General features: G+C 42.7%; 1 protein-coding gene across 1 annotated transcript in view; it reads left to right on the forward strand.

The window, feature by feature from the left end:
* Positions 1–243: 243 nt before the first annotated feature.
* Positions 244–24,033, forward strand: part of nalcn (sodium leak channel, non-selective) — a 66,693-nt gene continuing 42,903 nt past the window's right edge. Inside the window, exons 1-12 of the mRNA XM_053440657.1 lie at positions 244–328; positions 6,299–6,431; positions 6,648–6,709; positions 7,438–7,578; positions 7,763–7,945; positions 11,569–11,652; positions 11,769–11,908; positions 12,004–12,132; positions 15,124–15,275; positions 16,594–16,736; positions 16,844–16,948; positions 18,208–18,294. Coding sequence (XP_053296632.1) covers positions 6,668–6,709; positions 7,438–7,578; positions 7,763–7,945; positions 11,569–11,652; positions 11,769–11,908; positions 12,004–12,132; positions 15,124–15,275; positions 16,594–16,736; positions 16,844–16,948; positions 18,208–18,294 — 1,206 coding nt within the window. The 5' untranslated portion in view covers positions 244–328; positions 6,299–6,431; positions 6,648–6,667. The remainder of the gene's footprint in view (positions 329–6,298; positions 6,432–6,647; positions 6,710–7,437; positions 7,579–7,762; positions 7,946–11,568; positions 11,653–11,768; positions 11,909–12,003; positions 12,133–15,123; positions 15,276–16,593; positions 16,737–16,843; positions 16,949–18,207; positions 18,295–24,033) is intronic.

A 24,033-nucleotide genomic window follows, 5' to 3' on the forward strand; every position in this document is an offset into this window, starting at 1 on the left:
TTGAGTGAGTCACACGGAACAGTGTTTGAATATTTGCAGTGAATATAAGTACAACAATAATATAAATAAGACAGCCATCTTTATGGTTACTTTTGTAAATAAAATCAAAACAACAGAGAACAGAAAGTGGTGATGCAGCAATTTGGGGGGGACCTTAAGATGTCGCCATGGAGACGGCTGCGCGCCTCCGCTGCACGCGCTGGTGCTGTGGATGTGATTTCACTGTGCGCGCTCCCGCTCCCTGCTCCCACAACCTCCCAGCACACCCGGAAAACAGCTGATGTCATGGACAGCACGAGACGCGGCGGATAAGGGAAATCCTCCTGTCGTAAGTGACTCAGCGGGTCTTCTTCCCCCGTGTGCGTGCTTGCGTGCGTGCGTGCGTGTGTGTGTTTGTATGTGTGTGTGTGCGTGTTGACCGATCATCCAGCTGTTGTGATGAGGATGCGGCCGATGCTCGGTGCAGCTGCGCGCTAGCATGTTGCTCCTCCAGGAAGTGAGGACGGTGTCCTCCTCAGGACTAGGCCGTGGGGATACCTCGTCGTGTGTCCGCCACACGATCACACGGACAGGTCGTCACGGAGCGCGCACCGGCCTCGTTCAGCATCCACGACGCCGTGTCCTCTACGTCCCGCGTTTAGCTCCGTTTTAGCCGATTAGCTCTCGTTTCCATAGTAACCTTGGCTCCATCTATGTCAGTCATTCAGCCCCCCCCCCCCCCCCCCCTCCCCCTTGCCCCACCCCCATGATGTGTCGTAAACGGGTTTGCTCTGTGTCGTTGAAGCGCTTTGGGGATTTGACAGGTGCTCAGTGAAGCCTGGGAGGTCACAGTGGGTCACACACAGGCCCTCCATCACCTCAGCTCCTGCAGGTTGTGTTTGTTTTTCACACATTTTTGGCCAATATTGATTTGAGTTTTTATTTTAAGTTCAGTGTCAACCACTCCAAACATTGATCAAATGTGATTTCATATATTGAGTTAACGATGAGGCTAACTATAAACGTTTGTCGGATATGACGCCTGTAATTGGAGGATGCGGTGGCAGAGAGAGCTCGACACACTGCGCATTCAGAAAACACAAGAAGCACAAGCTGCAAAAAGTCACAACACATGCAAATACCGCTACGTGCCGCAATTAGTGAGAACGACACCGGTAATGTTTCAACACCCGAGAAAGTGTTGAACCTGGATGAAGTTTAGTGCTTTTTAAAGTTACCGGGGTCTGCGTCTCCTCAGTGGTGATGAGGGATGTTTTCTGAGTTTGCTCGTGTCGTGACTTTTTGCAGTCCATGTGTAGTCAAGTTGATGGAGTTGTTTTTTTCAGTTTACATGTGTTTTCTTAGTTTGCAGTGCGTTGAACTCTCTCTGCCACCGTAGGATGAAATGTGAGATGGGTGGCTCAGAGATTTAGCTTTCTCTCTAACTAGTCAGGATTCAACGACACTGACAAAAAAAATCACAAAAATATATTTACTATGAAAGGTGATAAAGTTGTACCATCTGACATATTTATTACTTGACTCTGCTTTATTCCTCACCTCAGTGGCACATTTAAGTTTCTTCAACCACGTCCCCAAAGTTAATTGTTCTGGTGCATTATGACTGTGTTCATCATGGTCATTTTCACATGATCATATCAGGTGGCAGCCGTTAGAGGGAAAGACAGAGTGCTACCTGCAGCACCAGAGTGTATATTAACCTTGGAAATGTCTTGACACTTTTTGTAAACTGAAGCACATGAAACCAGTTTGTGTTGATTCCCTAAATCTAACTCTCGGCTGTGGTGGAGAACTGTAGAATAGAACTGTACAACTGTGCTGCCCACGTCCACCAAACTCTGTCTGTTGTAATTAAGAGCACGCTGCCACTCTTTAAAATAAAACTCAAGCCAAGAAAGTTCTCAACATCGAACAAATACTCCAAGTTACAATTAATCTGCCCAGTGATCACGTCTTGCCTATGAGGAACATGTCCTTTTTCCAAATGGGAAAGTAATTATGGTCTTCGCCACCTACACACCCACATAATAGCACTTAGATCCTGTAATTTTGTTTTCACTCTTCCTCGCGTCTCCATCTCCATATGTTAAGTGTAGCAATTACACAGGGAAATTGCTTCTAACTATATGGGTTTTTTATAGGACGGACAGTTTCTTTTCTTGTCCTCTCTCAATGTACTGTGACTGTCAGTCAATTCAAAACTTTCAAAGTTCAGATACAATTAATATTCATCTAACTAACTTTGTTTTGATAATGTAATTCAGGGGTGTCCAAACTTTTTATCCCGAGGGCCACATACAGAAAAAAATTCGAAGGACTGGGCCACTCACGCCGCCACGCCCCCCTGCCCCCGAGCGGACTGTTGACAGTGCGCCTCAATCGCGTCGCTTAGGGTGGGGGGCTTAGCGGCGTTCTGAGGGACAGCTGGCAGGTCAAACTGAGAAGTACAATACAGTGGGCCTTAGTCCATTACATTACAATTAATTTCGCTGTTGCTTTTATCCAAAGCGATTTACAATCAGTGCATTCAAGGGTAGGGGAGAGCAGGTTAATATGAGACATCGGGTAATGTCAGACACCCCCTGTATCTAGGCAACGGAACACATTTGTGGTCATGTGATCATTATGTTTCGATCCCATCCCATTCCACCCTTGCCATGAAGGAGAAGTTGGTGCTGGTGCTGTGGTTAGAATGTTTTTCTCATGCAAAAATTTGATTTTTGCATGTAAAACTACATTTTCTTGCTTTGAACTTAATCAGCTGTTGTGTCAAAACAAATTGAGTCAGGTAGAAAAACTTATATCATACATGTTGATGAACTTCCAACATATAAAACCATGTGATTGATGCTAGCTGAAGATTAGCCTGAATTGATAAGAGATGTTGTTTTTTCTAATATGTTGGCTGTGGGGTAAAGTGAGACAAATGTTGTGGGGTAAAGTGAGAAATGTAGCACGAGTTAAGTTTAGTCTTAAACATATTTTAGTGTAATATTACATTACATATGCGTTAATGCCATAAACATTGTAGAAAAGCCATCATGCCAAGAAACTACACCAGGAAGACAACCTGGGGCCAAACACCCCTCGCATAGATGGAGAGTGAAGACTCTGAGGTCATGCAAGGAAAGAAGTCCTTAAGAAAAGCTGGAAGGGATAGAAATATTGACAAGACAACCCTCAAAAGATTCATAAAGAAAAAAGAGAAAGGGGAAGTAAAATCAGTAGCCTGGGGTGCAGTAGCTGAGGCAAAGAGAATATTCCCAGATGAGATGGAGGAGGAGCTTGCCAAACACTTGAAACAACTAGCTGACCAGTTCCATGGCCTTGCTCAGGTTAAGTGCTGTGAACTGGCAAATGCAGAGACAAACACTATCCCTTTCCCTGCCAATTGGACAGATAAACAATGTGCAGGTAAGCTAGGGTGTGCAAGAGATCACATGAATCATAATAATCATAAATGGGCTTAATTGTCCTATTACAACATGTGTTGTTATGGTAGTTTTAAAGTGGAAAAAGTAAGTGGATCACCTTACCCCCTTGATTTCTCTGTTCTGTCTCACTTTACCCCTAAGCTGGGGTAAATTGAGACACAAGACCACTTTTTTAAAAACAATCATATTTTCACTTCCCTTTGTCCTGAAGAGATTCTGATCATTTCCATTGCTAGGAAACATCCTGAATTAATGGGAAATGTGTAAGTTTTACTGATAAATAATTTTAGCTCGCCTAAAAGGCGCAAATGTAAAAAATGTCTCACATTACCCGAGGGTACAAACCCAGAACAACAAGAATTAAGAAAGTACAATTTCTTCAAGAATAGAGCAAAACTACAAAGTGCTATAAGTAAGTGCCATTTAAGTGCTACTAAATTGTTAGTTTAAAAAAAAAAAAATTATAATGGTTTTTTTTTTTTTCTAATTTTAAAATTATTGAGGCGGGCCAATTTAAAATGGATGGCGGGCCGCAGATGGCCCGCGGGCCGTAGTTTGGACACCCCTGATGTAATTGATTGGTACAGCCGGCATTTTCATCTCTTCATTGTTCCTTCCACAACAGCCAGAAACTTCACATTTATCGTGTCAAGGCTGAATTATAGTCCTGCGACTGCAGCCGCGGAAGGCCACGCAGCTGCATCGACGGACTCGTTTTGGTTTATACTTCTCTAACGTGCTGCGCGTGTTGCAACGCAATTCACCGCCAGAACCCTAGGCGGAGTAACGTTTTTTTTCCAAAACAAAACACACAAAGAAGAGACGTCTTCTTCTTCGTCGACTGTTTATTTACATCGCTACTCCGGCTCCTCATAGCCTATTTCTGGCGGACAAATCGGCCAGTCAGTGACGGGTTATACAAGTGGTCATACTTTCGGATCTCTTCTGCCAAGTGCTCTTCTATTTGTTCCATATTCGTTCTTCTAAATCTTCTGTGATTTCCGCGTATTGTGGGGCATGAAACCGGAAACTAGACTCCGGACGGGATGTAGTAAGCAGACCAATCACAAGCCTTGCGGGCTGCGTGAGGCTCGCGTCGTTTTGTTGTGTAGTTAGAAAAATTGGCGGACGCACGCAAGCCCGCAGAGGGCACGAAAGGGGCGTGTTGCGTGTCTTGCGTCCATGCATGCATGCGTGCGTGCAACCCGACTATAATTCGGCCTTTACTATTCATTGCAACTGCAAACACCCTGGATGTTTCACACAAACTCAAAATCAAATCACAAACTTTTCACATTTGTTTTGTTGTTTGTGTTGATGTGACAAAATGTTCAGAGACATCTACAAATTAAATGCATTACGGTGATGTTTTTTGTATTTTTTACAGAATACCCAACTCTGACATACTCATCAGGCCATCCAAACGATTTGACAGTAGATATATTCATGTCGGAAATGTTTGCCTCTATTCCCATATAATAAAGATGATTGGAATTCAGCATGTAGTGCTCCCAGAATTTTAACGGACCTATGTCTTTGATACATTGGGTAAGAAGTCATAGTAGTTTCAGTAGAGTAATTTACTGTCATTTTGTTGAGGTGGCATCGGTGAACTCAGATATAACTTGGACAAATTAAGTCAGAGCTATCAGTGTGGCTAAATACCCCTGAAGGTAACTGAGCACTCTCAAGTGTGCGTTGTTATAACACTTGACGGTGGGCGATCCTGATACTGCGTGATCACAATTTCCCACACGGAACATAGTTGGCTATTGTATTAATATCTCACAAATGCTGTCCATGCAATAGTAAATGGAAATACATGGGATTTAAAGGGGACATATTATGAAAATTTCACTTTTGTAGTTCTTCTACACATTAATTTGGGTATCTGGCATGTCTACCGTCCCAAAAACTCTGGAAAAAAACAATCCCGCGATTTGTTGTGGTCCCTATATGTCAGAAACGATATGCTAGAGTGCGTCAAATGGGATTACGACCGAAATAAACGTCATAGTCACACCATGCCCATGTAGGGAGTCTCGCTACATGGCCTTGGACGAGCGAGCTAATGCTAGCTCGGCTCCAATCGTCCGGTTAGCTCGCGAGCTAACGCTAGCTGGGGAGCCGGGCTCGCGAGCCGTCAGACATTTAAGTGGCCAAATAAACAAGGGACCCCCGGGACACCTCTAAACTTTGACTCAACAGTGTGGAAGGATGCTGCTGCTGTGCCAGCTCAAGCTCCCACTGCTCCCACTGCGGGGCTGCGCTGGGGAGCTGGGGCTCTCGCAGCCAGGCTCACTGGGGGTGAGGGGGGCGGGACACTCAAAACAGGTCAATCTGAGGAGGGCTGTTTTAGACAGGGTAAAAAGGTGCTGTTCTAAATGATCCTTGTGGTATTTTGACCAAAATATGTTACAGACATTTCATCAAGACCCCAAAGAACCATATCAACTGTGGTAAACTGGGCATAATATGTCCCCTTTAAATTCCACAATCATATGAAAACCATGTTCGCTAACTTTGCCTCGTATCTCCGGACCAATCTTGTCGTTCGATATCAGTCAGAAGCTCGATTTGTATTACTAAGGTTTTAATTGAATATATTCTTGAATGTGAATGGTTTGGCTTGATTGGCAATGAATGACATCCCCCTATTTAAAGTGAATGAGCCGTATATCCTCTGAAGGCCCCAACATGTAACTGTGAGTGCTCCATAAGAAGTTGTTATGTTTTTATTGTAAGTTGGTTGGCCACAACTACATAGTGACTTCATGTTGCATCATCGCAGCACCTGTGAATATGTTCTCTTACCTCTCTCTACTGCTCTTATGATTGCTACCGTTCACTGACTGCTGCCACAGGACCTCCAGGCCTTTAGGACATTCTCCTTTTTGCATCTCTAGTCTCCCCCCCTCTCCCTCCCTCTCTCTCTCTCTCCGGCTGGTCTCCCCCCCCTGTGACCTGGGAATGAACGCACCAATGAGGAGCCTCACAGTGAGTCGCCTGGCCCTGCTCCACCCTCCATCTTCTTCCACCACAAACACCTCAGTCACTCAGTCACTCGCTCACTCACAGAGTGTGTTGCATATATGCCTTGATGTCAGACGTGGTGGGCATTCCTGTGTCTCTATGAGCGTACTGTAGATGTTGGTAGTGTACTGTACACCACATGAGCCATAATGTTGACTAACTGTTGTGTGTCATTCACAGGGTATGCCTGATCGCATGTTATGTGCAGTGCTGGAGCAATTTCAGCTTTACTTTTCCCTTTGGTATGTGCGCTTTGTCTCCATTCAGAGTGTCATTTCTTCTTGTGTTCTTAATTTGAAACGGCCTGTACACGTTTCTTTTTCTCTGCATACAAACACGCACACAGACACACACACACATACACACACAAACAGGGGGCATTCACAGGCTCACACCGACTGTAAGTTGTGCAGCTTAATGCGCTGGTGCCGTTGTGTTCAGTAGGATGGAGATCGTGTGCGATCTTTTCCGATGGTAAGTCACTGGAGCTGTTCCGATGTGAATACACTTGTCCTGTGTTCCATGTGTGCTACGTTGTGTATCACGGTGGCCATTCAACGACGCAACACATGTTTGATTTTCGAAGCACACACCTCTGCTCTGGCAATTCAAGTCAGGGTAGTTTACTTTGCACTTCATCACAGTGTGCTCAAGATTAATGCTACATGTAATCCCATCCGGAAGCTACTACACAGCTCAATACATATTTACATACTTTTTAACCTCATCTTTGTAAAGTTATTCATTTTTAAGATGAAAGTCACTTAGTGGTAATGTGGCCGTATATGGCAACTCACTTGCCTCACCGCCGAGCTCCATTAAGATTATATAAAATTTATATAATTAGTTTACAGTCCACCTGATTGGACGAAAGCGGTACTGCCACTGCCCAGACTTGGATGCAGCCAGTGTGCCCCTGTTCCCCATTTATCCTTGGTCACTGTGTGGTCCGCCTCCCTCTCTCTGTCAGATCCACTCTCTGTATAGCACGGCCAGCCCAAGCATGCTGAAGAGGAAACAGAGCTCACGGGTCGAGTGCCCGCCCATCACCGACTTTGGGCCGGACGAGACCCTGGCAGACAGTGCTGACATCTTCTGGATCAACAAACCAGTGAGCGTACTAACTGTGCATTGGTTACCTTAAATCCTGTGCTGTCACCTCTTGTCCATTCATTCCAGATATTTTAAAACATTTTAAAGTCACATATATTATTTTTTAGTAAAATTGTGTTTCAAAGATTGAATGCAATGAATACAGCCAAACATGATCCTGGAATGTGTTCCTCTTCCTGCAGTGGGTGCACACCCTTCTCCGAGCTTGTGCCATCATCAGTGTCATCTCCGTGTGCATGAACACCCCCAAGACGTTCGAGCATTACCCTCCACTGCAGTATGTGACGTTCACGCTGGACACTCTGCTCATGTTCCTCTACACCGCTGAGATGATCGCCAAGATGCACATCAGAGGAATCATCAAGGTAGCTACTCGCACAGTCAAGCAAAGCACATTACAAAATACAGGTTCACATTGTTTGTCAACTTGGCAAGTGTCACTAACGCACATGTACAGTGTTTCTGCAGGCTCGTAAAAAAGTCTAAAATTCAATAATCTGAACACCTATAATAAGTGACTGAGCTGGTGCTACAGAATACACATCTCTAAAGCCATTGTCAGGCATGACCTTTGTAGGAACTTCGGAGAATTGGCTCCGGACAAATCCTCCAGAGGTTGCCTTTCACACATGAACAACGCAGCGGATGATCTTCTGCACAGACTCGCTAACAAAAGCAACAAATCCTCCGGACTCAACAGGACGATATAATGGGACATTACATACATGACACAGCAAACAATTATCTTCTGGTGGTTTAATTCATACCTAGCTGCGGATAGGGGCTCAAAGCTCGTATCACAATGACACAAGGCATTTGGCCCTGAACAATGAAATCACATTTGCTATATACTAAATAAGCTCCTCCTTTCACAGAGGCAGAACGTTCATCCAATCAGCTCTCTGCTTTGTTGTGACCAGGCCTAGACATTTGGTTAGACATTCTGTCTGCATGAGGACTTGTTTGAAGTTACAACACAATGACATCAGGCCTCTGCTCAGTCTCGAAGTGTGGAAACCTGTTTCTCTCAGACCCCTGTCTTCTGGTCAGTTAACACCTATAACCCCTCTGTTGTATCTGCTGGATTGGCCCCTGCTGTGAAAACCATTTGTCTCAGCAGAGCACGTCACGAGAACATCTTAAGGCCGAATTATAGTCGGGTTGCACGCATGCACGCAAGACACGCAACACGCCCCTTTCGTGCCCTCTGCGGGCTTGCGTGCGTCGGCCAATTTTTCTAACTACACGACAAAGCGACGCGAGCCTCACTCAGCCCGCAAGGCTTGTGATTGGTCTGCTTACTACATCCCGTCCGGAGTCTAGTTTCCGGTTTCATGCCCCACAATACGCGGAATTCACGGAAGATTTAGAAGAACGAATATGGACCAAATAGAAGAGCACTTGGCAGAAGAGATCCGAAAGTATGACCACTTGTATAACCCGTCACTGACTGGCCGATTTGTCCGCCAGAAATAGGCTATGAGGAGCCGGAGTGGCGATGTAAATAAACAGTCGACGAAGAAGAAGACGTTTCTTCTTTGTGTGTTTTGTCTTTGAAAAAAAACGTTACTCCGCCTAGGGCTCTGGCGGTGAATTGCGTTGCAACACGCGCAGCACGTTAGAAAAGTATAAACCAAAACGAGTCGATGCAGCTGCGTGGCCTTCCGCGGTTGCAGTCGCAGGACTATAATTCAGCCTTTAGTGTACAAAGTCTAAACCACACAAAAACACATCTTGTAATAATATTCTCTATCTATACTTGTCATTCTTTCATTAAACATATCTAAATACAAAATGTCCCATCACAACCTAACATAATAATTATGCTGCGGAGATCACGTGTTTTTGTTTATGATTATTATCACCAAATGATCCTTCAAGTGATTTCTACACGTTCGCGTTTTCATCCCGAGATGTTTATGTTCTTTTTCAATTGAAGCATATGCCTGCTGTGCAATGCGTGCCTGAAAGCACACAAAACCTAAACTTATCGACTGCAGACAATAGAGGTAAACCACTGGAGAGCATTTTCCCATTTCGGCATAACCATGCGTAGCAAGTGTTAGAAAAGAAGCCCCAATGCTCAGTGAAAAAGAAGAGTTCATATTGACATAATATTCAGAAGTACTCCCTTTGGGTTCCACTTGAGATTCTGTTGACACTTTCAATTCGACGTCAGTGATTTGTATTGAGCCTCACATTCTGATGAAAAGAGCATAATTCCGATCGGAGGTAGACGGATAAAGTTCTGTAGATGCATCCAAGAACAGACAGCTGGCTGATGAAAGGCCTATAATCACTGACATAAAAAAGTGTGGACAGCGTAATTGGCAAATCAAGGATAACAAGCAGGGAGGCACCAGAGGACACAGCATTAGAATCAACAGTGAAAGGGGGAAAAAAAGCATCAAAACTGGAACATTTAATCTTCATTCTCTTAACGTTATGTTTGGTTTTTGAAGGCAGTTAATAATCGTCTTTGCTGAATCGGAAAGTACTTTTCTCTCGTTTTTCCTCTGAGTCTGCTAAAATTCATCTTCACTAAAAGACCGAAATATGACATATCTAGGTTTCACATCATTCGCATTTAAAAGTGTGCCACAGTGGATATATTCACCACGTGTGTAACCCTGATTGACAGTTGAATGTTATGTTTTGTGGCACGTTGTTTAAAGAGCCTGCGCAAAACAGAAGATCCTCACGGTTTGGTGAAGTAATTGCACGCCTGTGTTCTTGTCAGTGTGTAATCAAACATGGCCCTTATCTGGTGAGTGTTTTGGAACACACACTATTTGCAGCGTTTCTTCCTGTGGAAGGCTGACCCCCTAAGAGCCTCTTACAGACTCTCTCCCTCTATGTGGTAATTATGTGCGCTCATTTTTGTTCATGTTGTTCATGTTGAAACCTTGGCTGTTTGAGTTTTAAAGCTGCTCTTTCAAACGGACGCAGCAATTTTGGGTTGTGTTTGTTGTTTTCCATAAATATATTGGTGCGTGATTACTGTCTCCACATAAAAGCTTCCTCTGTCAGGTTTTCAGAAGGTGATGGTCGGCACTTAATGTGGGCTATTTTCAGAAATGCAAAAGACTAGTGTTGCGAAAGCCTCAAAGCATCCCAGCATGTTTTGTAATTGCTAATTGGTACGACGCATCATCTTTTTTAGACAGTATTGGCTTGGATTGGGATTATTAGCTTTGCCAAGAAGGTTATGTGAGCCCTTCACCCCTGTCCGTTTCAGAATCAGAGGGAGATCAGGGTTTATTGCCAAGTAGGTTTATAAATACAAGGAATTTGCTGTGGTGTGTGTGTGTGTGTGTGTCAGTATAAACATAAAAAATATAAAAATAGGAAACAAAATTTAATATGAAAATATTCTGAGCACCCAGGGAAAGAATACATGTTAAATACACACTAGGAAGTGGATTGTGCAAAGTACAGTCAGTCCGTTATTGTCACAGTCACAGGCGGGGACATCGGTGCAGTCCATCGATAGTGTCCCGGGCCTTATTGATGAGGCCAGCAGCTTTCTGGGACAAATAGTTTTTGTGGAATGAGATTTTAGTCCTGAAAGAGGGCAGCCTTCTGCCAGAGGGAAATAAAGGGTTTGTGTCCAGGGTGGGGGGGTTCCTACCTGCATGCCTCTGAGTCCTGGAGACGTACAGGTCCTGTAGAGAAGGCAGGTTGCAGCTGATGGATGGAGGTGAAGATGGATTCTATGATGGCAGTGGAGAAGTTCACCATCATCTGCTTTGGCAGGTTGAACTTCTTCAGCTGCGGCAGGAGGTGCATCTTCTTGTGGGCTGTTTTGGTTGTTTGTTTGTTTGTTCGCAAAATCCCACAAAATCAAGTGGAGGTATTTTGACAAAACCTGCTGGAAGGATACTAAGTGTTCTAGTGCTCATATTAGTTTTTATCTTCATGTTCATATTTCTGAGTCTTACCCCTGTTCTTCTCACTCTTGGTGTCCCTCTTCTCTTCCTCTCCACAGGGGGACAACTCCTACGTTAAAGATCGCTGGTGTATGTTTGATGGATTCATGGTGTTTTTCATCTGGGTGTCCCTGGTGCTGCAGGTATAATGCAATATTTACCAATTCCAGTATTATTATTGTTATAGTTAGTTTGTTTTAGAATGTTTCCCCCTGCACTGTCTTTTACTGCCCAACAATCAATTTTTTCTTTGTTTCAGATGTTTGAAATAGCCGATCTTGTGGATCAGATGTCTCCATGGGGAATGTTGAGAATCCCCAGAGCGCTCATCATGATCCGGGCCTTCAGGATCTATTTCCGCTTCGAACTTCCTCGCTCCCGCATCACCAACATTCTGAAGTACGATAATGTCATGAGCGCTTATCTTACAATAAAGTCTCCACATTTCACTGATAGTTGTACATGTATAAATCCGACACGCTTCTTCTTTGCAGGCGATCCGGGGAGCAGATCTGGAGTGTATCGATCTTCCTGCTGTTTTTTCTTCTGCTCTATGGAATTCTGGGTGTTCAGATGTTTGGAACGTTCAACCATCACTGTGTTACAAACGATACACAAAAAAAGTAAAAAAAACAATTTTCGTAATATTTCAGTAAAACATTTGATGCCTTTTATTGTTTCTACAAATTCCATCCACTGTTTGAATGTGATAACCTGCATGAACAAGACATACATTCTACTATTGTGTCGCTCATAGCTCTTACCTGAACTCCCTAGTTGCACGAAACAGCCTAATGGAAGCCATCTTTCCTACTTTTGATGCAGTGTAACTTAGTAAAACAATAATTAACTATTTTTGAACTACTATTAAGAAGAATTCGGAAAACAGAAGGGAACCCTGGCTCAGAAGGTACAGAGGTTTGATTCCTGGCTTCTCCAGTCTGCATGCTTAAGTGCCCTTGGGCAAGACACTGAACCCCACTAGTTGCCAGTGTATGATTGGTGCGCAGTAGAAAAAGGCACTGTGTAAAGAAACCCTGTGTGAATGTGTGTGTGTGACGTGGTAATTCACAAATCATAATGAGATGTGACTCGTAGGGTTAAGCACACTGACTGCTCAATAAGACTAGGTGCTGTATTAACACAGTTCTTTTTATCATTTACATCTACTGAGATTTGATACCCTGCTATATACTGGACAAATGCAAATACATCAAAGTGAAACACCAATCAATTCAATGTGAAATGACTCATGTTTGAGTCAAACACAAATAACCGCTGAATACAAATGCTTGATAATAAATTGCTGGCTTTCCCACCAGTGCTGAATACTTCTTTAAGCTACAGTGAATCACTTTTGGCTTCAGGACAGCGCACAGGGCAGCGATGCTATTTTACAGTCTGCCCGTGTGAAATACTGCAAGGGAGTTGGCTGGCACTGCGTTACAGAATCTGGTCATGGTGTGATCACTTTGAATTCTGGTGGATAGTCTGGATAAGGCCTAAACTTTCTATTGCAATACAGGCCTCTTATTTTTCATGTAGCCATTTGTTTTTTATTGCATAGAATCCAGAGCATGCACTTCAATTAGCAGCTTAATCTTATTTGTTAAGAGAACAGCAGATTTTGTGATTTAATATTTAAAATCCATTGGATTCTTGCACTGGTATAATTCAAATCTGGATCATAAAGACCATCTGCACCAGTTTGTGTCTTACAGTAATTATCCTGCTTATCTACACCTTCTTTAACAGTATTTTATTATGAGAATAAATCAACCAGTACACATTCATAATAAAAGAAAAGACTCGATGGGGAATATGTTAATCAGTTTAGTGTTTGATGCATATTACTGTGCTGCTTGTAGACCAGATGCTGAGGAGATTTGCCCTTTGAAAACAATCCCCCCCTGCACAGGTCATGGTTTTGCATTTAGCGAACTCATTGACAGGTCAGCCTGATGATGACAGAATCTCCTTTGTGATCAATGTGCTGTGACGCAACCTGAACAGTCACACAGAAACACCTTGTTTCCATGTGCAGTGTGAATGTGATTTTATTTTGTTTTCTTACATTGAATTAACAATTAACATCGAGTGGTCAGCATATTTGTATACAGGATACATAGAAACAGGAATCTTGTGGGCAAGTAGGGACACGGCCTTTGGGTAGATGATAGACTGTGTAACAGTTTGTACACATGTTGCTGCACAAGTCCAGACTGTATTTGCACTGAGGGGAGAGAGAAAAGATGGAGGAAGCAGCCATCGTGGTTTAAGCCCCAGGCTGCAGGGAGAGCTAACACTAATTATAATAATTAAAATTCCCTGCATTGTCCAGCCGTTGTATTAAGCTCATTCCTGCTCAGCAGCTACCCCATCCATCTCTCCTCCTCACTAATGTGTGCCAAAGCCCCCGAGGGACTTCACACACAGTTTGACCATTAGGAGCAGGAGAGACAGCATAGGACATTCTCACGTCATAGATCGGACATTTCTGTCGTGTGACGGCGGCACTTTTGGGAATAGAGCAACACACATTTGTTTGTTGCTCTATTCCTTTTCCTTAATCCCTCCTATACACACATATATATATATATATATATATATATATATATATATATGATTTTAATGGAGTATTTCAGAAATGTGTCACTCAGAGACTGATATGCATAATCTCTGCCGGCCACACGCCCTTGGCACAGAGTCAAAGCTTCCTACCTGTTCTCAGACAAGCGATTTAGGGAGACATTTTCAGATCTGCAGATATTAGATGTAAATGGTTTTGGAAGTGAAAATGGAATGATTTCTACAATTAATGTCATCACTGTTACTATTGATCTGAGTAGCATATAAAGATCTTTGCAGTAGGAATTAGGTTTACTGAACTGAATGTAGACGATGTTTGGGTTTTATAGATTTCTTTGAAGCTAAATCATGATGTCATTACCTCTGTGTTTGGGCATTATTCTAAATCAAGAACTCTTACAAAATTGGGCAAATATATATAAAAAAAGATTGCGTTGTTATATGATGCAACAAATTAACTCATTGTTGACATTTAAAGATTGTGAGCAGATATTTGGAAAAGGTTTTGCATATTCAATGGGCTGAACCCTGCACTCAAGCGATAGTGCAAGTTGCATATTCACAAATAATCTTTTGTCATAAATGTAGTGTTTTAATTTCATAATATGACCAATTATTAATATCACGTCATTCCTGACCATCTGGTCTCATTCATTTATCTCCCCTTCGGCATCAAGAAAGAAAATTATTCCTTTGATAAGAGACATTGGTTTTATTCAGCCCAGCATAATTGGCTTTATTAGGATTCACCACTATGCCTCTGATTGCCCTTTGTGATAGTGCAATAAATTATCCTTTCTGATCCAGTACCCTTTAATAAACAATTTAGATGAATGTCTGGGCAGGCAATTTGAAGGCATTAATTTTCATTAGAGAAATCAAGCGGCTCCTGGACTAACACCTGTGGCTAAAAGACAGGGAGACAGGGAGAAGAGGCAGAGAAACATGTCTATATACTGAATCTCGGAATGGGAACTTTACATATACTTAGCTCTTACTAATGTATTTTTTTTCCTTTCGGTTAGTAACGTGTCATGGAACAACTTGGCCATCCCCGACACTCACTGTTCCCCTGACGGAGAAGGTTACCAGTGTCCTTACGGCTTCAAGTGCATGGACCTGGAAGAGCTGGGCCTCAGCCGACAGGAGCTTGGTTACAGTGGCTTCAATGAGCTAGGTATAAACTCTACATGCATTTTGGATTTTTTTTTTCATGCAGATGCCAATAGAAAAAACCCAGCTACAACAGTTGTGCAACAGCGTTCGTCATTCTTATCAGCTGAGTGTATCTCTAATCCAGTGTGGGTGCACCTAATCTGTATATAACCATGCAGGAGACTGAGAGCTTCTAATTGGGCAGTAAGTGCATATTAGAAAAATCCTAATTTTCATACTTGCGACAACCAGTGGACCGGAGGTATTTTGTTGTAAGGTTGTTCTTCCGTCCTTCCCATTCTTGTGAACATAATATCTTAGGAGCACGCCGAGAGAATCCTTTTAGATTTGACAATGATGTTCGCTTAGACTCACAGATTGACTGATTGGATTTTAGTGCTGATGTTGGCCTAACAAAACATGTTTTCGTTGGCGGTGGTATGCAATGATAGCTAGGTAGTTCAAGTTTTTATATGAATGATCCTATGTACTGGAATTATTCTCTGTTCCTAAAATACTTTATTGAAGGTTTGGACGTACTATTTTTACCAACCACTACAGTTTGCCCCAAAATACAATAACAGCCAAATGTCAGGAACTACTTCCAGATCTTTCAACCAGAGGCTCCAACTCAAAACCAGCAAGATCATAAGAACAAGGCAATGTCGTGTTTAATGGTTTAACTGGGAGATTTAGACTGAGCTGATCTGTCAGTTGTTGTGAAACTGTGTAAAAGTGATGTAACACAATCAGGAATTCAGTTTGTTTTGTTTGTCTTTTGTTGATTGGCAACAGAACAATATTAGATTAACATGGGATGCTGTTGCTTTCCGGATGAAATCATCGCTGTCCTAGAATTAGAGGTTCACACAGTTCAATTGCAGAAAGTACGTTAACCAAACAACTGCCAAGGGTTTGATTTTTGTAGTTTGGCCGACTCTGAGACTTTCCATTGTGCTTTCATGTATTTTCCAGCTTCATTTGACCAGATTTGTCAGTGACAGTGACAAAGACAGGCAATAAAGAGCAGTGCATCAGATTAATGAGTCTGCCAAAAAATAAAAAATTCAAAGTCTTGTCACCACACAGACGGGAACTAGGAGGGAAGGAGGTTCTGTGTTTTTCGTCCTGTTAGACTCAGAATGTATCTTTGCTGTAGATAAAAACAGAAACTGAAGGTATTCTCCATTTGAAAGTCCGAGGGGATCCATATAATATTGAATTAGTCTGAGACTCCCAGACATCCTTGTGTTGAGCAAAACACTGATAATGACATTTGTTTCAATAGCAAACTCTGCTCTTGATTTGATTGTGCATCTCTCGTGTCTCTCTTTGTTTAGGTACAAGCATCTTTACCGTGTATGAGGCCGCGTCACAGGAGGGTTGGGTGTTCCTCATGTACAGAGCCATCGACAGTTTCCCTCGCTGGCGCTCCTACTTCTACTTTATTACTCTCATTTTCTTCTTGGCATGGCTTGTCAAGGTTAGAGTCTCTCTCCATAGCACTTTTCACAATACTTTCAACTCCGAGAGGACTTGGTTAATTGATACAATATAATCTATTTTCTGTTTCACTGTCCCTTTTAACAGAACGTGTTCATTGCCGTCATCATTGAGACATTTGCTGAAATCCGAGTGCAATTTCAGCAGATGTGGGGCTCAAGAAGCAGTACCACCTCTACTGCTACAACACAGGTACAACTATCCCACCCAATAGACACATAGGCTGAAAGTAGTACCACAAAGTAATTTCCATAAATCTGACCTAAAGAAAATCTTAAATGCCAAATTTCTTGAAAGCTGAATTTCTTGGTATTGAATACAAAAATGTCCCCTTTAAACAAATTACATTTTAAATCATAACAGAGTCGGTCTGATAACTGTTGGCCTGTAAACAGTTTTATGAATCTAGAATTGCTACTTAAACTTAAACTACTACTCACTACTTAAAATGATGCTTGAAGTTAAATCCTGTGTTATTTCCGTCATTATGGAAAACAAGCATGTGCCCCGTGCATGCTTACTGTATTCAGCTGTGACCTTGGAACCAATAATCCTTTCTTGCCAGTATCAGAATTAATTGTAATAGACATCGTAATGCCCCAATCTTTATCTTAAAGGGGAAAAGCTAATTAGCTGGGGTGTGACACTTAACTGTCACTCACTGAGGCTAAAACAATATGCCCCCTTCTTTCTGTTCCCCTGAGACGGAGGTCTGTAGGAGGTAGCCCTGGGAGACTCAACCCATGCCACACATCACATTCCTTTGCTACGAGGCTTTTAATAAAGATTAGGATGCTAAGTAATGCTGATAAAATTACAATGGATTAATCCACTTTTGTTTCTCAGGATCAGGCTTTTTCTTCCCTTTTTCGATGAGTTGAGTTGTAATTAAAGGCTTCCGGTGAATATGAGTTAGACCAATTTCTCCTTTAAGTTACATAACTGTGTCTTTGACATTCAGGGTGAAGATACTGTTTTCCTTGTTTTGTTTTATTAAAAACAAGATGAAAAGAATAGAGGATTAGATAGATCGTGATTAGTGTGAGTGATAAAATGACTCAAGAAAGAAATTAAACAAGTATCAGAATAAAATGTTGATCAAAAGCAATATAACAGCACTTCAATATATACCAATATATTGTTCATGCATTGTGCAAGCAGAATGAGAATATATTGTACATAAGTGGTTTTATATATATATATATATATATGACTCATATTTGTAAAGTGACTCGGTGTTTATAAATTCTAAACTCTTATATATATAAATTCTTATAAGTCTAAACTGGCAACCTTCACTCAGGAGCAAAAATCTGTCCATAATACTACATAACATGTAGCCAAAGGGAGAATGTGTGTGTTTGAGTTCCGTCCAGTACTTTGAATGGTGTGTCAATTTTGGTGTGTGTGTGTGTGTGCTCTGCCCCTCATGTGCTGTCCTTGTGCCACAGATGTTCCATGAAGACGCTGCTGGGGGATGGCAGCTTGTTGCTGTGGACGTCAACAAACCACATGGCCGAGCGCCTGCTTGCCTCCAGGTAAACACACCGCTTAATTAATATGCTGCTGATGCTGTCGGTGTGAAGTGTTACTTTCTTCCTGTCTGACATAAAAACAAACACAAACTCGCAAGCATAATTCTTTGAAACATGTTCAGCTCATGTGAAAGGTGACTCCTGAACATGCCTCATTCTAATCTTACCTGACCCAGGTCACCTGAGCTGTGTGAGTGTGACATTTTTATTCTCACGTCTCCCTTGATGATGAAATACTTTGTAATAATAGAGAAACAGTAAACCTCCTCTCTTTGACACGTGCATTTAGTATCACCTCATTATATCCACATTTGTATTCTCTTCAATGGCTATGTCAAATGTCTAAGCGATTGGATTTTAAACGAGAGGAGGCTCTTGTTCGATGTGTTGAGGTGCACTAATGATGTTGCCCCAGTGATGGATGAGTTTTAAATGATGGACTCCACTGTCGCCCGCCTCGTGGTCGGTGTGATCCAAATGGTTGGGCTTTAAAGATAAGCTGAAAGCAGCGTGCGCCTCGTACAGCTGGCCCACTGTTGAAATCGTGCAAAATGTAAAAGTTCCAGGGCCCCCGCTGTGAGAGACTGCCAGTAGAGACGGCAGCTATGGGAGGGAGAATAGCTGTCAACAAACTCTCAAACACCAGAGACATTGGGCAGAGAAGAAGGGAAGAAATGAGTGAGAAAAGAGAGGCCGTGGGATATGAGGTATTCCCGTTAAAGCCGCATGTCCCCCATCATCCTCCCCTCATCATCAGTTGGAGGAAAGATTTAGATAGAGGGATAAACACGGCTGACTTCCCTCCAGGCCTCATTCTGCCTCTCTCTGCCTCATTCCCTCATACTAAGATAGCCATTATTGTCTCCCTGTGCCAAGAAGAGGATCACATCCGACAGCTGAATGAAGGGTCAACAGATTGATTGAGAGAATTATTAGGCCAGGTTGAGATCAACAGAAACACTGACTCAAGGACATAGCTTTCATTTCATTGAGACAGTGGAAGTGAAGTATTCCAATGTGGAGGCAAAAACTACACAAAGATGTCGGGCAGAACCCTAATACATTACATAGTTTCTGCTTTTTATTTGTGCTAGTCTTGTAAGAGGAAGCATTTCAATAACTACACATTTATCATTGCACCTTTTGAAATCATGGATTATTATTATCAAAGGAGATTTCTCACTGCTGCCTTTAGTTGCACACGTACATAATTGCAGACCTGTGCAGTTTTTCAAACGCAGCACTTTTTGAAGTATGAGCGGTGCCTCAAGGACGAGCGTGTGGAGCAGTCGTCCTGTGAGATGGACGTAGCTTCACAGAGTTTTAATGGGTCAGACTGCAGGCAGGCTCCCACCTCGTCTCATGGATCATTTCAGCTCTGGGCCGTGGCCCAGAAACGATGATAGATGCCTCCTCTCAAAAAGAGCCTGACATGTGAAAAGCACGGTAGACAGACAGACATACTGAAAAGGAATAATCATCCTGCTGTTTGTTGTGTTTGATATTAATATCAGGGGAGTATGTTTCATAATAAGACCAGTGCTACACGTAATGCAGAGTTTCAGAGTGGGAGAGAAGAACACGTGTCAGAGAGGTTAAAGGACGTAGCAGATCTTTGTTATTGAACCTGATGTGTGACTCAGCTTGTAGTTGGAGCTCTCTTGACACTCTAGCAGTTCAGTCGGTGAGTAGAGCCATGCCAATCGATGATTCTATTGAACCACTAAACTATGATCAATAGCAATGTTGTGTGTTAATTGAACTTTTCCCTGCTGTATGGTGAGGATTATGTAAAGACTGTAGTCATTGCAAATAAACTGTGGTTGATATATTGTTAGGATTGTATGAGTTAGGGCAGATTTACCAGTTTATCGGCCGATGTGAGCCTCTGGCAGAGGGCTAGGCGATATAACGATTATTTCAAACTTAAACCTCAAAAACGTTTCATGAACGATATTTAAAAAGGAAAATGTGTACAGACGACACTCATTACAGTGTTATGAAAAAATGATGAATGTCTTCACGAGTTAAAACTTTATATATTTACTCCCACTATTTTAAAGATTTTTCTGATACATTGATTATGCAGAATTTGACTCCAAGTACTCACTGTTGTTGGTTGTTCACCACAGAGACCAAGATCAATATCCTCTTGAAGCCTTTCAACATGAGTGGATTGATTATTTGACATAATCTCCAGGATTTAACACGGTTGCTTAAGAGGGATGTTGTATTTTCCAGGTCTAGTTGATATTTGATTTCTTGAGGATGTAACATGTCAAGAATAAGGGAAACTTTACAAATGTTTATGCTGCAGAAGGTTGCATTATCACCTAATTTTCTCATATATGTTTTTTTTGTAACCAACTATCTAGAGTTACACATTGATAGATAATGTGAAGGCAAGGGCATACCTGTGTGTCTGTATTTTTTCAAGGACAGAAAGGGTGAGAGAATTATTATTTCACCTCTTTCTGCTCTGTGATGCTGCCATAGAGGGTGTGATAGGACATGTCACATTACGGCTCTATCATTTTCGATTAGTGATGGATATCCCCGGCTTCCTCTCTGTTCAGGCTCGGCAAGCACCTTATTTCATTGCTTTTTCACCCGTATCAGGATGGAGCAATGCTAGCTGAGTAGACAGGTAGAGTGGAGACAGGCAATGCAGGTCCAGCCTGCAGGGCCATCTGCGAGTGCCGGGGAAGTGAAGTGTGAGTTTCTGTTCTGCTCTGCCTGGCTCCAGAGTAATTGGCCGTCAAATGATTAAAATGTTTCAGGGCTGGCAGGCGGGCGCTATCTACAGACAGGCGGCCCGCGTGTTTCCTGCCGGCAGCTCATACATACCCGTCGGCCTGTCTTTTAAACCACCTGTACGCGTCTGGTCAAGCCTTTTGTGTCCCACTGTCAGCAGTGCGATCTGCCCGTGTTGACGTGTGTCCATTTGTGCGTGGGTGGGTCTGTCTGGGTCCAACGGGCCGCAGCAGTTGCAGATAACACATAATTGATAAACCATCTGCTCTCTTTGGAGCCAGAGAAGAAAGCTACAAACCGAAAATATATCTAGTCTTTTTATTGGCAAGATTCCTTATGACTTAATGCTCATAAACTTAGTGATCTTATATAGAATTTAAATCAGGTCTGAGAATCTCGATAAATGGATCAACTTCCAATGCCATTAACATCAACATTTTGTTAATGCATCATTCATCCCATTACACAGTATTTGTATCCTGTCGATTGCTTTATATCTATTCAAAGTGCAGGCATTATTTTTGTTCTATAGTGCCTACCTGCGTCTCTTAGCTTTGTTCTCGTGGTAGCATTGGAGGTTAATGAAGCATCCTGTTCCTTTCCCAACAGACCTGATCTTCTAATTAGCCCCCAGTGCTCCACAATGCCATAATTATACTGCAGATTAGAGCTTTGGCTGCTATAAGTAAAAATAGAAGATGACACTTTATAGAGGTGCACCCCACTGGATAAAATAAAGTATTTAAAACGCTGCACAGACAGAATAATAAAGACGAATTCCATTTAAGTATATTCCAATTCAAATGTGACCCCTAAGAAAGGGTAGGAAAGCGGTGGTAAATGGTGCATACCTCTAGTAATCCAGGAGGATCATGTATTTCATTTTGCATTGCCCCTTCGGCAAAGAGCAATCCCCGCGTCTCAGTCCTCTGGTCACACAGCTAAATACAGAGTGATGGATAACCCAGTAGCTCACTGGGGGGAACTGAGGTCCAAGGAATTGAACACCTTTTTGAACTGTCCCTCCAAAGCCAGAGGTTATTGATTCTCTGGAACCCTCCTTTTCCTCACCTGCCACCGATCTTTGCCCTCGGGATCTTCCTGGTGACATCGCTCGTATCCATTTAAGCTCACACAGACACACACACTTACACACACACACACACACACACGCACGCACACGCACACGCACTGAGCAACGGCTAAGGTCAGTTTGTCTCTGAGTGAAAGGAGAAGGAGGGCACGGAGAAAAGGGAAATTGGTTGGAAAGGAGAAGTGAGGATTCTATTATAGATGGAGATAGGAAAAGAGAAAGAATGCAAAACAAAGTATGTTGCAGGAGGAGAGTGGGAAAAGATGCGACCGGCCCTGTGAGATCAGCCTTCGACTGCATCCGATTGTTAACTCGGGCTGGACAACAATCAGCCAGTTCCTCGTATAGTGATATATGCTGAAATAAAATAAGTCAAACATCTATAAGGGAGAGCCAGACAGGAGAAGGATGCAGGGATGGCAAAGCAGATATTATAAAGAGTAGGAGGGTGCAGACAGGCACGCCATCATGTTTTATTAAGACCAGTTTTCTAGCCAGAGACATGAGTCAGCCTGCTCTAGTCAGGGCAGTAATAATTGAAGGGGCTCCCACTTTGTTGGATCCTCCACCCTGCAAGCTTTTACACACCCACTCCCTAAGCCCAAAGCTTTATCGTATCCACACGTCGAGCCTTGTTAGAACTCTGAATATCATCATTTGTTTCGTTGTGCAGCAAATGCCAGTGCCGAGACTGAGGAGATGGAAGTCAAGTGAAGCAGCCTGAAATCCCACTCAGCTTCTTCTTAATCTCAGTAAACAGCACAAGAGGAAACTGTCGCCAGAGCTTGTGCCAGAACGCCGCCGATGCCTGTTGGTGACAATTCCTGTGTGAACGCTGTTATACCCTGCCAGCTATGTGCACATGTGCTACGCGCCTCATGTATGGGTGGAAGGAGCATTTGTCCTCCTTGGCAGCCTGAGTGAACAGACGGAGCATGAGGAAGCGGCCATTTGTCTGTCGGCCTGCCTATCTGTCAGCGCCGTGTTACTGTTACAGCCACTGGAAGTGGATGATGCATAATCCCACCCACCAGATGATCAGTGGATTCATGGGCACAGCTGAAAGTCTGTCTCACCTCTAATGCAGTTTGTGTCACACTGACCTGACAGCCTTTAGACAGCGGGACTTTGTTGCACGGTTTAAATTGGCTGGGAACACAAAGAAACCCCAAGTTCCCAGACAACAGGCCAGGAGGCTTGATGAAAGAAGTTTTTTTCAAGAAATTACACCCAGAGTCCGCTGTTTCCCCTAAACTATTTTAAATGTCACTTATAATCACTTTACATTTATCTACAACACTGCATGCATACATAATTTCCATCACGTGCACTCCAAAAATATGTACATGCTGTATATTGCAGGATTCACTGATAAGATTTTGGTGAGAAAAAGTCTATGTTGCTGTGTCCTCGTGAAGCCTTTTGTTTGCAATGTGAATTCGATATCTCAGGAATACCTTCCGGGAACCTTTTAAAATGTCTTACCAACAGTCACTTTTACTGAAAGATGAAATGATTAGTTCGGTGGTGGAAGGTCAAAGATCAAAGTCCAGTGTGTCCTTACAAAGCATGATTTGGGTCTTGTGAACACAACATGTGGGAATTTCCTCAAATTTAGCACAAATGTCCACTTGAACACGAAGATGAAAAGATTAGATTCGGAAGTAGAAAATAAAGGTCACAGTGACGTCTTGAGTCGGATAAAAATAAAAGTTGATTCAAGATGCACCGATTGGCAGAGGCTTACAACCGGAGGGCAGCAGTTTTAGTTTGTTGTTATCAGACGGATAGATGATACCAGTGCTCATTGACTAAATACAAATGCCACAGCTTAATGTGTGGCTTCTGCTTGCACCACTTCAATGTGTGTGCGTGTGCATGTGCGTGTACACAGC

This window comes from Pleuronectes platessa, chromosome 14, assembly GCF_947347685.1.
Source record: "Pleuronectes platessa chromosome 14, fPlePla1.1, whole genome shotgun sequence".
NCBI lineage: Eukaryota > Metazoa > Chordata > Actinopteri > Pleuronectiformes > Pleuronectidae > Pleuronectes > Pleuronectes platessa.